At 35.8% G+C, this 14,543-nt stretch overlaps 1 protein-coding gene across 10 annotated transcripts in view; it reads right to left on the bottom strand.

Moving 5' to 3' along the window:
• Positions 1-1,729: 1,729 nt before the first annotated feature.
• The window catches only part of TLCD4 (TLC domain containing 4), a 90,702-nt gene continuing 77,888 nt past the window's right edge, over positions 1,730-14,543 (bottom strand). For all 10 annotated transcript variants that reach the window (XM_068540372.1, XM_068540371.1, XM_068540370.1 and 7 more), the window contains one exon: positions 1,730-4,813. In XM_068540372.1, the coding sequence (XP_068396473.1) occupies positions 4,495-4,813 (319 nt within the window). In that variant the 3' untranslated portion in view covers positions 1,730-4,494. The remainder of the gene's footprint in view (positions 4,814-14,543) is intronic.

Raw genomic sequence — 14,543 nt, 5'->3', positions numbered from 1 at the left:
TACAAACAAACCAATCTTTAGCTTCACTGCCACCCAAGATATCTTCCAAAGAAAGGTATGACCTTATCAAAGCTAACAGAGATAGTTAAGAGGTCTGGGCTAAAAAGGGACAGGGCTCAAATCCTCGGGTGTTGTACTTTGGAAAACACTCTGAGTAATCCAGTGGCTGTAAGCTTGTTTTTAAAAGAAACAGGACCATAGCTAAGTTTGCTTGATTAAAGGGCAGGACTCAGTAACGCTGCCACAGACCAGCACACCCTCCTCCTAACACAGGGCCACCTCGGTTCCTCCTCTGCCTGTCATGGGGTCTGAGGAAGAACATTTAGATAATTTACATGCTTGCAATGAATCCCCAGCTGAAACATGTTATAAAGCTCTTATTGCTAAGCCAGTTTAAGAAAGAGACTACGGATGTTCCTCAATAAAACCATAACATTATAAGCTTTGCTTGGTGTTGTAAATAAGTATTATTCAATGTTAAGTGGCTTCCTATAGCCTCTTAATAAATTATGGTTTGTCTGTTCACTACTGAAACTTACTGCAATGTTTTTTGGGGTTTTTTTTCAATGAAGGAACATACTTGTGAACTTTTAAATTTGCCACAATAGACTGGGAAGCTTACAGGTATGGGGAGGTCTCAAAAGTTGACATAGAAAGGTGTTAGTATAAAGGAGGGAGGTGCTGATGAAGTCTTTAGGGTATTAGGAGGAAGAGATGGAAGGCTCAAAGGATTCAGAGAGAAAACTTCTGGATTGAAGGAGGAGCATCATGGCTTTTAAGGGCAAATCAGTCATGCTGTCTCCTCCTCCAACCCCAGGTCCTGCTGGCTTTTCCTTGTTCTCACACATCACACGTGTTTTTCATGTCAGAATTCACTTTCAGTAGGTTTAGTGTGTCTATTGTCGAGCAGCTGTGGTTAAGGCTGGGAAGGTGTGTGTGTGCCCCAGGCCTCTCAGCACAGGAGGGGTCTTGCTGCTGTGCTGGTTTGTACCTGTTGAGACATGCTGTACCACACTTCTGATAAAATTATACCAGTTTGCTTCTTATGGAATCCAAAACACATAAATACAGCCTTCTATGGAGTATAATTGATGATGTCAACAATGACATGGACTTTTCAATTTCATCCGACAGATTAAACCACTTAAAGCCAATTCAAATGTATATTTACATATTTGGAGTGAAGAGTAACCTAGAAACTGAAATTTGTTCAAACACTTATTTTAATAGTGTCTTTTGGAACATGTTTATTTTCCATAAAAATGAAGCAGAACAAACATGAATATTACAACACATTTTTCCCCTGTATATCTCCATGAGAAGAATATTTCTAAATGCATGATAACAACTGGTGTAACCAACAGTAAAGGGAAGAACCATTCTCCAAATGCCCAATGCACCTCAGAGAAAGCATACAATTTAAAAACTAATACTTTTAGCAAAATTTTGATTTGAGTCAAATAGGTTATTAAAATTTAGAAAAGAATTTGATTCAAACACCTATAAACTAGGTAGTTTCTAAAACTAGTCCTGTACAACAGTACTGGGTCATCCACAGTATATCAGTCACTCTTAGGAATGGTGAAGACATTATTATTTCTCTTAACATAGGGCTAATAATCCATGAAATACCAAAACGAACAGTTGGAATAAAAATTACATTTCAACTTACTATGATGTATCAAGACAATTTAAGCAGGAGTTCATTTCTTTGCATTCAGATATAACTCCATATTGTTTTAAATAACTGCAAATAATATTCATTAAAAAGATTTTAGGCACAATAATGCAGATTCTATAAACTCAAGCTCATAATTTCTAAATTCTCCCAAATAAAATATCTAATGCAGAGTCTATGATCTTGCATGTTATTTAGTTTATTTTCATTCATTTTCAAAATTTTGTAAGAATTTTTATTTTCTAGAGTACTACACGTTCAGAGAACATCTTTATAGTTACAGGTTGTCACTAATCTTTTTCTACAAAAATAGAGTTGCTTAAAAATTTATACCAATTTGCTTTCATTTTCTATAAATATTTTAACAGTTGTTAAATATCAGAATGCCTAATAGAATCATTTAAACTAATCCATGTAGTCAAAATATTTAATACGTAAAATGTCTAGCAAAAGTTTGTCATTTAATAAATGAAAAATTCATCGTTTAATAAATGAAATGTTCTGTCTTTAACTACTTGTCTCTTACGTAGGTGGATACAATCACAGAACAGCAAAGTATAGCTCCTGTAAAGATCTGACTTCAAGTAGCATGGCAGCTTGCAGTGTCTTTTTCATTTCATGTCTGTTTTATGAGGAAATGCATAGAATCTACTTTTGGATATTGAATCTGGATATTAAATTAACTATCATGCAGCCAGCATAAAATAAGAATTGCTGACTAAGGGAATAACAAACTTTAGTTCAACACATTGATATTTTAATTACGCTTACATAGTGAGGGGGCTATACTGCAGAAAGGTGCTGTTGGTGAAAGTAAAAATGAAGTTTTAAGCATGAAATAACTATAAAAATGGAAATTGCTATATGGAAACTCACTAACATATAGCTTTATATTGTCTTCCTTTTGATGGTGGGTTTAAAATCTGTGTTCAGAAGCTACAGAAATATCCAAAGTCAAAAATATTTATTTCAAGTTTTGTTTCTTCCTAAAGGAATGAATTTCCAAAATAGTTTTCTAATATAAATGTTTTCCTTTTAAAAAGCAATTTTTCTTGCAAAAGAGCAAGAAAAGAACAAGATAAAACCACGTGCTTTCCTACCCCTGCTAAACAACCAATACACGTTTAAGTGCCTATGTGTAGAAGGCACTAAATTTAGTAACAAATTATCAATGTAATATTAGCAGATTTAAAAACAAATACCTATATTTTATATTACTTTAATTAAGTCTTTCAAAAATAAGTGTACCTGGTATAAGCTGATCAACTTCAATTTTTCATTTAGTTACTGACTGAGATCTCAATTACTTTCTTCAAATGTTCTACAATGTATCAGGCCCTATCTGCATTGGACAGCCAAGTCAATCAAATCACATCAAATCAAAAGTCCTGAAATATCCAGCTAGCCTCCCTTCATCATCATAACATGGACAATAAGAGTGAGTCACACATTCTCCCTCAAACTGAGAAACTGAATGAATTAGATCTTTTGGTTTGGGTTCAACTAAATTCAAGTATTTAACGCTGATTAATTTTTTTCCTTAGGTAAGAATGATCATTAAAGTACTTGAGAAAAATAAATAAAGGCAATAATAGCTAACTATATAATTCTATATTTGGGTTGTAAGGACCAAAGCAAACACAAACATACCCACACACACAAACAGAAAAAAATAAGTCACCAGTCATTTATCCCCAGATAAAGCAATAATATTGATAATCAGAATGCTTGGATTAAATTATCTATCATTTTCCTATCCTTTAGGAAAGACAGAAATTCAAAGCACTCAAAGTGCTGGTTAAGCAAAAGCATGGGTGTAAATTGTGCGTAAAATATGAATACTGATTTTTTTTTGTAGTTTTGGTCTCATCAAGAAGAGGCTTACCTTAGGAGCATGATAAATACATATTGCATAAGATTTTGGTGCTAATGATGTTGGGTTCTGAACTCAGGGGAGGTTTTGCAAATAGAAATAATACATTTTTCATAGAAAAAGTGCAAGGGATGCAGATAGAGACAGCAGTGTTAAAGCTTTTTTCTTAATGATTCCTCCTATTAGCCCAAATAGTCATCTAGAACATGCATGTTTAGAAGGAAGAATTCATCTCTTAAGGAGCTCTATTAGATCGGTCTTAAGCTTTACTACAAAAGAAAAAAGCTATAATTTGATAAAATGTTAAAAATAATAAAGTGATGTCAGAAAAATCTGAAAATGCAAGAAATATTTTCCATAACTTAATTAATTAAAGGTTCCCAAAATAAGCAAAATACTTCATTATTAGTAGATGACAGCATATCTAAATGAAAAAGACATCACTTCTAATCTCCTAAGAAAAAGAACATTTCAACAATTTGGAAATTAAACACTACACAGGTATTGACAGCCATAGTAAGAAATGAGTGCAATACAACAAAATGTGGAGACCTATCTACAGATTTAAAAGCAGTTCCCATTCTTTCAGCAAAATCGGTGACATAAAACCAAGTGCACCAAATTAGCATAGTCATGTTTTCACAGAGAAAAATACCAATGCCGGTTAACAGATTTCTAAGAAGATTCACCACCATATTTATACATTTTTATTTAAACCTTTAAGATTTTATCCATGCTTATAATGCAGAAGAATATCAGAAAATAAATCTTCAGATAAAAACTAAATTTTAGTTTCTCTTTTCTAACGGTTAGAAAAAAAAGGACATTGAAACCGAGAATAAGAAGTATAATTAATAAAGAAGCACAAGAACATGCCAAGAATTCAACCTATCAGAAGATATAATGTGGGTAGTAATGAAGTATGCTTATCAATAGCCCACTTTTAGTCAAGTTTTCCATTCTGAAGACTCTTCTTGGCTTTCTCTTGTCTTATGAGAGAGATGACTTTGATGCACCCCTTTGAAATTTTGATCATCCACATGACATTCATTACATCCAAAACAACACAAGTAGAGATCCAGGAACATTGAATTAAAAATCCAAGCCTCAGGTAGGCTTCCGTTCCTAACACAGAGTAAATGTAGCCATAAAAAGGAGGTATTGAGGCAATCCGCACTATGAAGAACACCACAGTCATGAGTATTCCATTGATGACATTAGCCTTGGAAAACTTAGGATACTTCAGAGCCTCAAAGAACCACCTGGGAAAAAAATTAAAGAAACATCACATTTATTCTGCATCTCTGAGGATTAACAATTTCTAGTTTTTCGTTTTTAAAATTCAGAACACCCCCCTAAGATTTATATGGCAAGACAAAGGACCTAGAATGGTCAACATAATACTGAAAAAGAATAAAGTTGATAGATTCACTTTCAAGACCTGCTATAAAGCTACAATAATCAAGACAGCACGGCATTGGTAAAAGAACAGACAGACAGACCAATGGAACAGAACAGAGAGCCCATAGACAGACCCACACAAATATACTCAACTTACTGTTGATAATGGTGTAAAGGTAATTCAATGGAGAAAAAAACACTCTTTTTAACAAACAGTGCTGGAACAATTAGACATCCATATGCAGAAAAATAAACCTAGGCAGAGACCTCACATCTTACACAAAAATTAACTTGAAATGGAGCACAGACTTAAAAGTAAAATGCAAAACTGTAAAACTTCTAGAAAAAAAACAGGAAAAAATCTGCATGATCTTGGGTTTGATGATAGTATTTTAGATATAATACCAAAAGCATGATCCATAGAAGAAAATATAAGTTGGACTTCGCTAAAATTAAAAACTTGCTCTGTGAAAGGCACTGTCAAAAGAAAATGAAAAGACATCCAAACACTGGGAGAGATTGTTTACTGAATACATATATGATAAAGTACTTATATCCAAAATATATAAAGAACTCTTAAAGCTCAGCAATAAAGAAACAACCTAATTAAAACATGGGCAAAAAATCTTAAACACCTCATCAGAGAAGATAAACAAAAGGAAAAGAAGCATATAAAAAGATATTAAAAATCATTTTTCATTAGAAAAATATAAATTACAACAATGACATACTTCTACATATCTATTAGAATGACTACAATCTGAAAATCTGACAATACCAATTGCTGGCAAAGATGTGGAACGATAGGAACACTCATTCATTGTTGGTGGGAATGCAAAATGGTAAAGCCACTTCAAAAGACAGCATTGCAGTTATAATGCTAAACATATTCATAGCACACAATCCAAAATCACACTTCTAGGTATTTTTTCAATTGATTTAAAAATGTATGTCCACACGAAAACTTGCATGCAAGTGTTTACACCAGCCATATTCATAATTGCCCAAAACTGGAAGCAACCAAAATGTTATAGGTTGCTTCATAATGTTATTCACAATGTAGTACGTGAATGGATAAGCAAATTGTGGTATGTACATACAATAAAATACTATTCACTGATAAAAAAGAACAAACTATCAACTCATGTAACACCATGGGTGAATCTTAAATGCATATTGATAAATCAAAGAAGCCAATCTGAAAAATGCTACCTACTGTATGATTCCATTTATATGACATTCTGGAAAAAGCAAAACTATAAAGACAAAAAAACAGATCAGCGGTTGCCAGAGGTTCAGGGAGAGCAGGAGAGGGTAGAATAGGTGAAACACAGGCAATATTTTAGGGTAGTGAAACAAGATTGTATGATACTGTAGCGGGGGGTATATGACATTATGCATTTGTCAAAACCCACAGAACAACATGAAGAGTGTATGCAAATTTTAAAAAAATCAATAGGAGTTTGGGGCATGCCAGGCAGAATGTAGCCTGTGACAAAAGAATCTAATTGCATTCCAAATACATGACATAACCTCACTGGAGGGAGTGGGGTAAAAATAGGTGACCTAAGTAACTTTGAAAATGAATTAAGACTGTAAGACTAAAGACAAAAGGAACTGTACGTAGGCACTTTGCTCTAGCTGGTAAAATTGTTATCTCATGGGGGAAGAGGTTAACAATTCTGAAACCATTATACATGTATACTGGGATTTAACAAATAAGTAAGTTTGTCTGATGGTGAAGGGGGGACCAGACTTCTCATTGTGGGAGTGGAAAGTTACAGATAATTGAGTGCAAAAGACTAGATTGATCCATATGATACTGGATTAGAGTTGGAAACGTCAGTATAAACTCATGCTTAGTTTAATACATATATACAGATGGATATATATAGAAATAATTATAGATATGTGTGTATACACAGGTTAGTACATTTCCAAGTTGTCAGCTGGGAGGGCATAGAAACAATGATGCTCCAGTAGCAATGAGCACACCCAGGGCCCATATTTTGGTTCCTAATACCATTGTTCAATAAAAGAAAACAAGACTCCTTGAGAAATGGCTGATTCTAGCACTGGGACAGAGAATACACAATATAAATCTAGAGTATTTTTTTAGTGTCAGAAAGTAAAGAAGTGCTCCAAAAAAGATGATGAAGTTATGTCAAAGGGACACAGAAGACAACTGAAAGAGCTCCCAATGGCAAAAGTTTTAACAATTTGAACAAAATAAGTAATGTAGTATTGGATTCAAAGTATAAAATAAATATCCATGAAGCCATGGTAATATAAATGAATGAATGAGTGAATGAATAGGGGAGAAAAGGTAAATATCCTGTACAGAATAATTGCAAATAAGCTATGTAGATATTGCACCCTCAGAGAGGTGAAGCATAACTTCCCACTCTTCAAGGGGGGACTTCGTTACAAAGGGTTCAGTATAGAAGGCAGGTGGGGTGGAAACAGTAACTTTAAAATTGAGAACTCTTACAAACCCTACCTCAGCCAGGTGAACAAGGTAAACAATAACAGTGATAATCTATGTTTATGCATGTAGTCCTGATATAACGTGATGAGAATGGTACTTTACTTCTGTGGTCTTCCTCCAAAAACCCCATAACCTCAGTCTGATCATGAGAAAAACATCAGACAAACCCAAATTGAGAAATATTCTACAAAACACCTGACCAGGACTACTCAAAACTGACAAGGTCATCAAAAACAACGAAAGTCTGAGAAACTGTCACAACCAGGAATCTGAGACATGACAACTAAATCCAGTGTAGTATCCCGGATGGGATCCTGGGGCAGAAAAAGGACATTAGGTAAAAACTAAGGAAATCTGAAAATACTATGGCCTTTAGTTAATAATAATGTATCAATATTCGTTCATTAATTATGACAAATGTACCATACAAATGTAAATATTAACAATAGGAGAAGCTGAGTGTGGGGTATATGGGAACCCTTTGAATCATCCTTGAAACTTTTCTAGAAGTCTAAAATTATTCTTAAGGAAAAAGCTTATTTTTAAAAAATTTAGTGAGTATTTGCTGTATTCTACTTTTTCCTCCTTAAAAAAACTATCTTGCCTAATGTTACCTCATTATACTTTAGAGGTTAAGTTGTAAATGTAGTAAAATGTATCCATGTATCTTAATATTCAATTTGACAGAATTAGTCATGACTAAGCTAGAAACTGCTCAACTTCAGAAACTAAAAATTAACTGTTAAAAACACCTTAAAATATTTTACTGAGATATTAAAATATCAAACAGAAATAATTTGTAGGATAAGAGGGGTATTACAATTTATAAGTATATGTAGGGTGAAAAGAGAAGGGCTAAATTATTCAACGCAGTTAAAAACAAACTATTTAGAGAGCAATGCTCAAATTAATAAAATAATATCACAAATAGGAAAAATGTCACTGAAGCAGTAAAGTCAACATCTTTTGCTCTATCCAGATCTCCTATCCTCCAGACTTCTCTCCTCCAAAGATTTCCCCTCTGATCCTCAGCCATTCCTTTCTTTGACTACATGGTGGCCTTGGGTTTAATCAGAAATGCTATGCCTCAAATAACCCATCCCCTTCTAAGCACAACTTGTAGTACCCCATATTTCTCTTTACCCAATTCCATCCATATCTCTTTTTTGACCTCCACTCCCAAATCCCTCACTATCAACCTTTGATTCACTTCCTTTCCTACCTACCTGAACTCAGTTACCTTCAGAACACACATCGGCACCCTCAGTTCTCTTGCCCCTTCATCCATCACACTCACCCTGCCTATCGCCAGCTTCTCATCAGGCCAGCTTTCCTTAGGTAGAGTATAGAGGGAAGGTGGGTAATGTAGTCTGCAGTCAGAAGGCCCAGGTTCAAACCTGCTTCTGCCACTTAGCTGCTGTGTGGTCTTACCTCTCTGTTATTGACCTCTATGTCTCAGTTTGATCCCTACAAAATGGGGATAATGATAGCACCTCCCTTATACCATGAAGCTGTTCTGACACATAAGAACTCCCCTGTACTAGGAGCTCAATCAATAGCTATTATTACTCACCAATATTGATATTAACATAAATAGCAAATGTAACTTACAAATAATAACAAATGTAACTTAAAGACCTCTGAATTTCAAATGAATTCTCAAATTTGCTTGGCATTCCTTTCACTTAACTCCATATTCTCCACAGAATTGCTCCCTAACCTCTGTCTCACCAATCAAGTCACTTCCCTTCCTTATTCACTTCTACTTCTCAATCCCATCAGAGGAACTGGCCTCTTCTACTACTAAGGTATTTGAGTCCATCAACCACGAATTCCTCAAACTCTGACCCCAAGGCCTCAAATCTTCTTTTCAAGCACCTTTTTCTCTATATTCAGATGAAGAGGTTTCTCTTGCCCTCTCCAGGGCCAATTGCTTCTGTACCCATGCTCTGTGACTTTAGGCCATCAATTATCCCCTTTCCCTTGCTCCATCCAGTTCCCCATGCATAGATTGATTCTTTCTTCTCTCTTACCAACATGCCCGATTCTTTCTAATCCAAAAAAATCTCTCCTGTTTTTCTTCCATACTAAACTCTTAAAAAAAGAGAAGTCAACAGTGTATTCACAGACATTCTGGCTATACTTCACAACCCAGTACAATATGATTGCATTCCCCTACAAAAGAAATTGGTCACCAGTGGCATCCCCATAACCAAGATAGTGGATTCATCTCAGCCTTCATCCCAGGTGACCTTTCTATAGCATATGACACTGCCAACCATCATACTTCCTTTCTCCTCTCCTGATTTCCATGATACTATTTTCTCTTGATTCCCTACCTACACTTTTTCAGTCTCCGTTTCCTCTGCCTGTCCCTTAAATATTTGTGCTTCCCAGGCACACTCCCTTCCATATGCCCTACCAAGGCCATTTTATACATTCTCATGGGCTTAAAGGGGTTCAGAAAGCAACTAAGACCCAGCAGACTCAAGAAAAACTCCTACCTCTCCCTGAATTACCTGAAAGAATTTAGATAGGTGTCCTGGCCCACAAAGAGAGCTATTACCAAGAGATAACTTTTTATCTGAATGATCTATCTGTATGGCAGGACAAACTTCTAATTATCAAACATCTGCTCTTCTTATCGTCCTGTGACTCACCCTCCTCTGTGGGCCCCTATCCCACTCCTTAGCTCAAGATGGTTTATGAGCCTCTATTGCCCAGCTTGTCCTTGGGTCTCATTGTCCTGTGGGACCCCCACATATATGTAATTAAATCTGTTGTTCTTCTGTTAATCTGCCTTATGTCAAACTGATTATTAGACCCACCAAAGAACCTAGAGGCGTAGAGGAAAAATTCTTCCTCCTCAAAGGCTCAAACACCCTGACAGAAATCTCTGGTTTCAAGTCCTCTCTTAAGTTCTACTTGTAGTTCTATATTTCTGATTTATTGCTGAGCATCCTCACCTGACAAATCACCAATTCTCAAATATGCCTAAAACCCAACATGCATAAAAACAATACCCCACTCTTTGCCTAACATCCCTTTCCTCCATGACCACCACCACAGAAAACTCCAAATATGAATCAGTGGGATCACCACTGCCTTAGTCATCCAAGTCAGAAACCTGGAGTCACCCTAGATTGTTCCTAGTCTGGAACCAAGCCCGATCCATTTTATCTCCCAAGATTCTTCCTAATCCTTCCCGGACTCATTCCATTCCACCTTCTGCCATTATAATTTTTGGTCCTCGGTGTCTCTTACCTAGATGACTGCAATAACCCAACTGGTCTCCCTTAACTCTACATTTCTAGCCTTTTCTCTTCGATGCCACAAGTCCTACATTATATTTAGCCTAGACTACTTCCTGTTCCCCAGCACTTTATGCATTCTCCAAATTTTTCATTGTCTGGAAAGGTGATTATCTAAAAATCTAGACTTTAAGAACTTGTGCTTTGGCTTTACTGTACAATCACTGCATTTATCTTCGGCCAATTTTTCCATGTGACTGGTGCCTGATCTTTAAGCCAGCCTCTTTCAAAGGAAAGAACTCACATATTAATTCTAGTTGAAATAATATTTATATAATTGTCCTTATCTTTCTCTCTCATGTCAGAAGGACCACTTATTTTATTGGAATCTACCTCTTCCTACCTAATGAGAACACCCCTTCATTCCAACAAATAAAGGCTAACAGTTTGGGAATATACGTATTGATGCCGAGAGGGAGAGGAGCAGGAGGAAGCAAGAAGACATGCATGTGGGATGGAAGGAGAGAGGGAAAACACTGTCTTTCACCACCATCCACAGTTATTACTTAGATGGGTAAAGAAGAAAAGACACCGAGGACCAAAAATTATAATGACAGCAGGTGGAGTGGAATGAGTCGGGGAAGGATTAGGAAGAATATTAGGAGATAAAATAGATCGGGCTTGCTTCCAGACTAGGAAGACTCCAGGTTTCTGACTTGGATGACTAAGTCAATGGTGATCCCAATGATTCATACTGGAAGCTTTCTCTGGTGGTGGTCATGGAGGAAAGGGAGGTTAGGCAAAGAGTAGGGTATTGGTTTTATACATGTTGGGTTTTAGGCATATTTGATTGTATGTGTGTGTAATCCTCCCCAACCCCATAGAGAAAACTCTGTCTTTGGTCATTTAGCACTTCTTCCTCCTCCTGTTCTTCTAAAGGGACTTGGAGCTTTTGATTAAGTTCCCTTGGAGTTAATTGTGCAGAGTGTGGTACTAACCACATGCAGTGTAAAAACAAGGCATTAGCAGGTATAATTCACATTTGGAAAGAGGAGAGAGGGCTACTTTCAGGTAGAGAAAGAAAGAAAAAAAGAGGATGGGAGCAAAGGATCCATCCCCCTATATGGTACTGGTTTGGTGACTTTTAGGAGTTGAGAGTCAGAAGTGTGAGCTTTGGGAAAGCTACAGGGTCCAGGAGATACTGTGAGTTCAAGAGGAATGAAGAGACTTTTAAGAAGTGTTGCTGTAACAAACTGGACCTTTGTCGACATCCTTGGAAAAACTCCAATAAGGATTTACATGTTGTACTGTTGCTGGGACTCTACATGGAGACTGGGTCGTGAGCTGACCCCTGGGTTTTATCTTGGTTGCAAATGTAATTCTTTCAGGCATGTGAACACTGTATTTAATAAATAAATATTAACTCTGGAAATTTAGGAGTTCAAAAACTTAATTTTAGAAAAGTTGTCCTCCATCCCAATATTATTCTGGCTCCCCTTCTACTTCTAAACTTTTCCTTTATTGTATCTACTCTTCCTTCTCTTATTTCTCAATTCTAGACATTCAACTTTACCTTTTAAACACCATCTTTTCTCATGGCTTCAGATGTAACCTCTATCTGATCATTTCAAAATCCCTCTCTACCTCTTACTACATTTCCACTCAGATGCTCTGTTTGTCCTCTAACGCAGCATCTCCAAAGCAAACTCATCAGCTTCCCGCCTACTCTTCCTAATCCTCATCTTTTTTCATTCTTCTAAGTCCAATGTAGAAAATATCTTAAACTTGTCTTTTTTTCTCTATTTCTAATTTCTTATTACCAATTTCACTTTTTCTTCCCTCAAAAATCTTTATTCCATCATATCTACTCTATCATGACAGCCTAATTTGGGCTCCTATTTATTTCCTGGACTAATGAAATTACACCAGTCATTCACACAACTAAGAGCTGTATGCTAACCTTCTAACCCAAGCTTTTGCCTTCCATCTTACAATCTATCCCACAAATACCAAAAACTAGAATTACTCAGTGCTATTTTCAGAATGTCTTTCTCCACTAGAATACATTCTCACTGTCCACTGGTCAAGTTCAATCAGCTTCCCCTGGCACTCAACACCCTCTCTATCCACTATCCTCCTAAGACATACTCTTTGATCCTACAAGTCTATGCAGTTTCTCTTTCACATGGCATGTTTATTCCACTTTTCAAAACCTTATGTTCACGCCTTTCTCCCTTCTCCTTTTCCCATCCACTTCTTAAAAAAATCCTAAAACATTTAAGAATGTGTCTCAGTTTCTCTTTGAAGCCTTGCATGACAAACATCAATCAATAATAGGTCTCAAAACGTGATTCATGGGTCCCTGAGACTTTTGGGGGAGTCTACAAGGGAAGACTATTTTCATAATGATAGTAAAATATTATCTGCCTTTCTCATTGTGCTGACTTCTATTCTGATGGTGTAAAGTACTGATGGATAAGACCATTGGCATCTTAGCACAAATCATAGCAGTGGTACAAAATGGTTCTAGTCACCATTGTAATCTATGCCACATATTTGCAGTTAAAAACAAACAAAAAAAGAGGGGTTGAGTGGAGAAGTTTCACTTAAGAATGTCCTGGATGAAGCAGTAAGAATGATTAATTATATTAAATCATGTCTTTTGAGTACATGTCTTTTTAATATTCTGTGATAAAATGGGAAGTATGCACAAAGCACAGTTGTCTGGAAGAAAAACTCTTGGATAGCCTCCGAAGAGTTAAAAACTTTTCTGGTGAGGTCAGTAATGGGTTTTTAAAAAAATATTATCTAATAAATGTATCAGAATTTATCATAAGACCTACATAACTCAGTGAACCAATATTTTCCAAATGACCAAGGCATGATGACACAAAATTATGTATGAGTAAAAGATTCAAAGTACAAGACAGACCAATGGATTTGAATATAACAGTGTATCAAATGTCCACTGATATGGTTTCAGATTCCACATTTAACTAATCTTTAAGAAACTACCGCTTGGTATATTTTGGTGTAGTATTAAAGCAGGATATCAACAATTATTTGAAAAGGCTACTAAAATACTCCTTTCCCTACTACACTGTTAGCCCTGAGAGTTAGACTTTTTTATATGCTTCAACCAAAATAACATTTCACAACAGACTGAAAACAGAAACAAACTTGAGAATCCAGCTTAATTCTATCATGCTAGGCATTAAAAAAATTTGCAAAAAATGTACAGCACTGTTCCCACTAAAAATTTTTCATTTTGGCAATGTAGTTTATTTTTCACAAAAATTACATTAACATGAAATATTACTGTTAATATTAAATGACCTAATAAATATTTTTAAATGTTTCAGTTTTAATTTCCAATCTGGTAAATATCCATAGATATCAGCCTATAGGAAGTAAGAGTTCATTGAGGTCCTCAATAATTTATGAGATCAACAAGTCTGAGAATGGCTGTTTTAAACCATTAATAACAGCACTTTTCTTCTTGCCTTTTTCCACACAATGTCTTATTTTACTAGCTCATTATTTTGTATTATTAAGTCTTATTTTCTCAAACATAGACATGACACCAGACACTCTAGTGAAGCTCCCTGAGGCAGGGACTGGAACATTTAGGTACTGGGAAGGTATTCAATAAATACTGAAGGAACATATTAAGGAGCATAGGTACAACTTTTTATAAGGTATTTAACCTTAACAGCAATTCAAAAATATGCCCTTATAACAGTTAAGGGCATTTAGGCAAAAAAGAAGTTACCACCATTAAATTACTTTGTACAAAAAGAAACCTGAGGCACGGGTATAACTCAGCAGCTGAAAATTAACTGAAGCCCAGGT

The sequence above is a fragment of the Eschrichtius robustus genome, chromosome 3 (genome assembly GCF_028021215.1).
Source record: "Eschrichtius robustus isolate mEscRob2 chromosome 3, mEscRob2.pri, whole genome shotgun sequence".
Classification (NCBI taxonomy): Eukaryota; Metazoa; Chordata; class Mammalia; order Artiodactyla; family Eschrichtiidae; genus Eschrichtius; species Eschrichtius robustus.
This window is presented reverse-complemented; position numbering and strand designations above follow the sequence as displayed.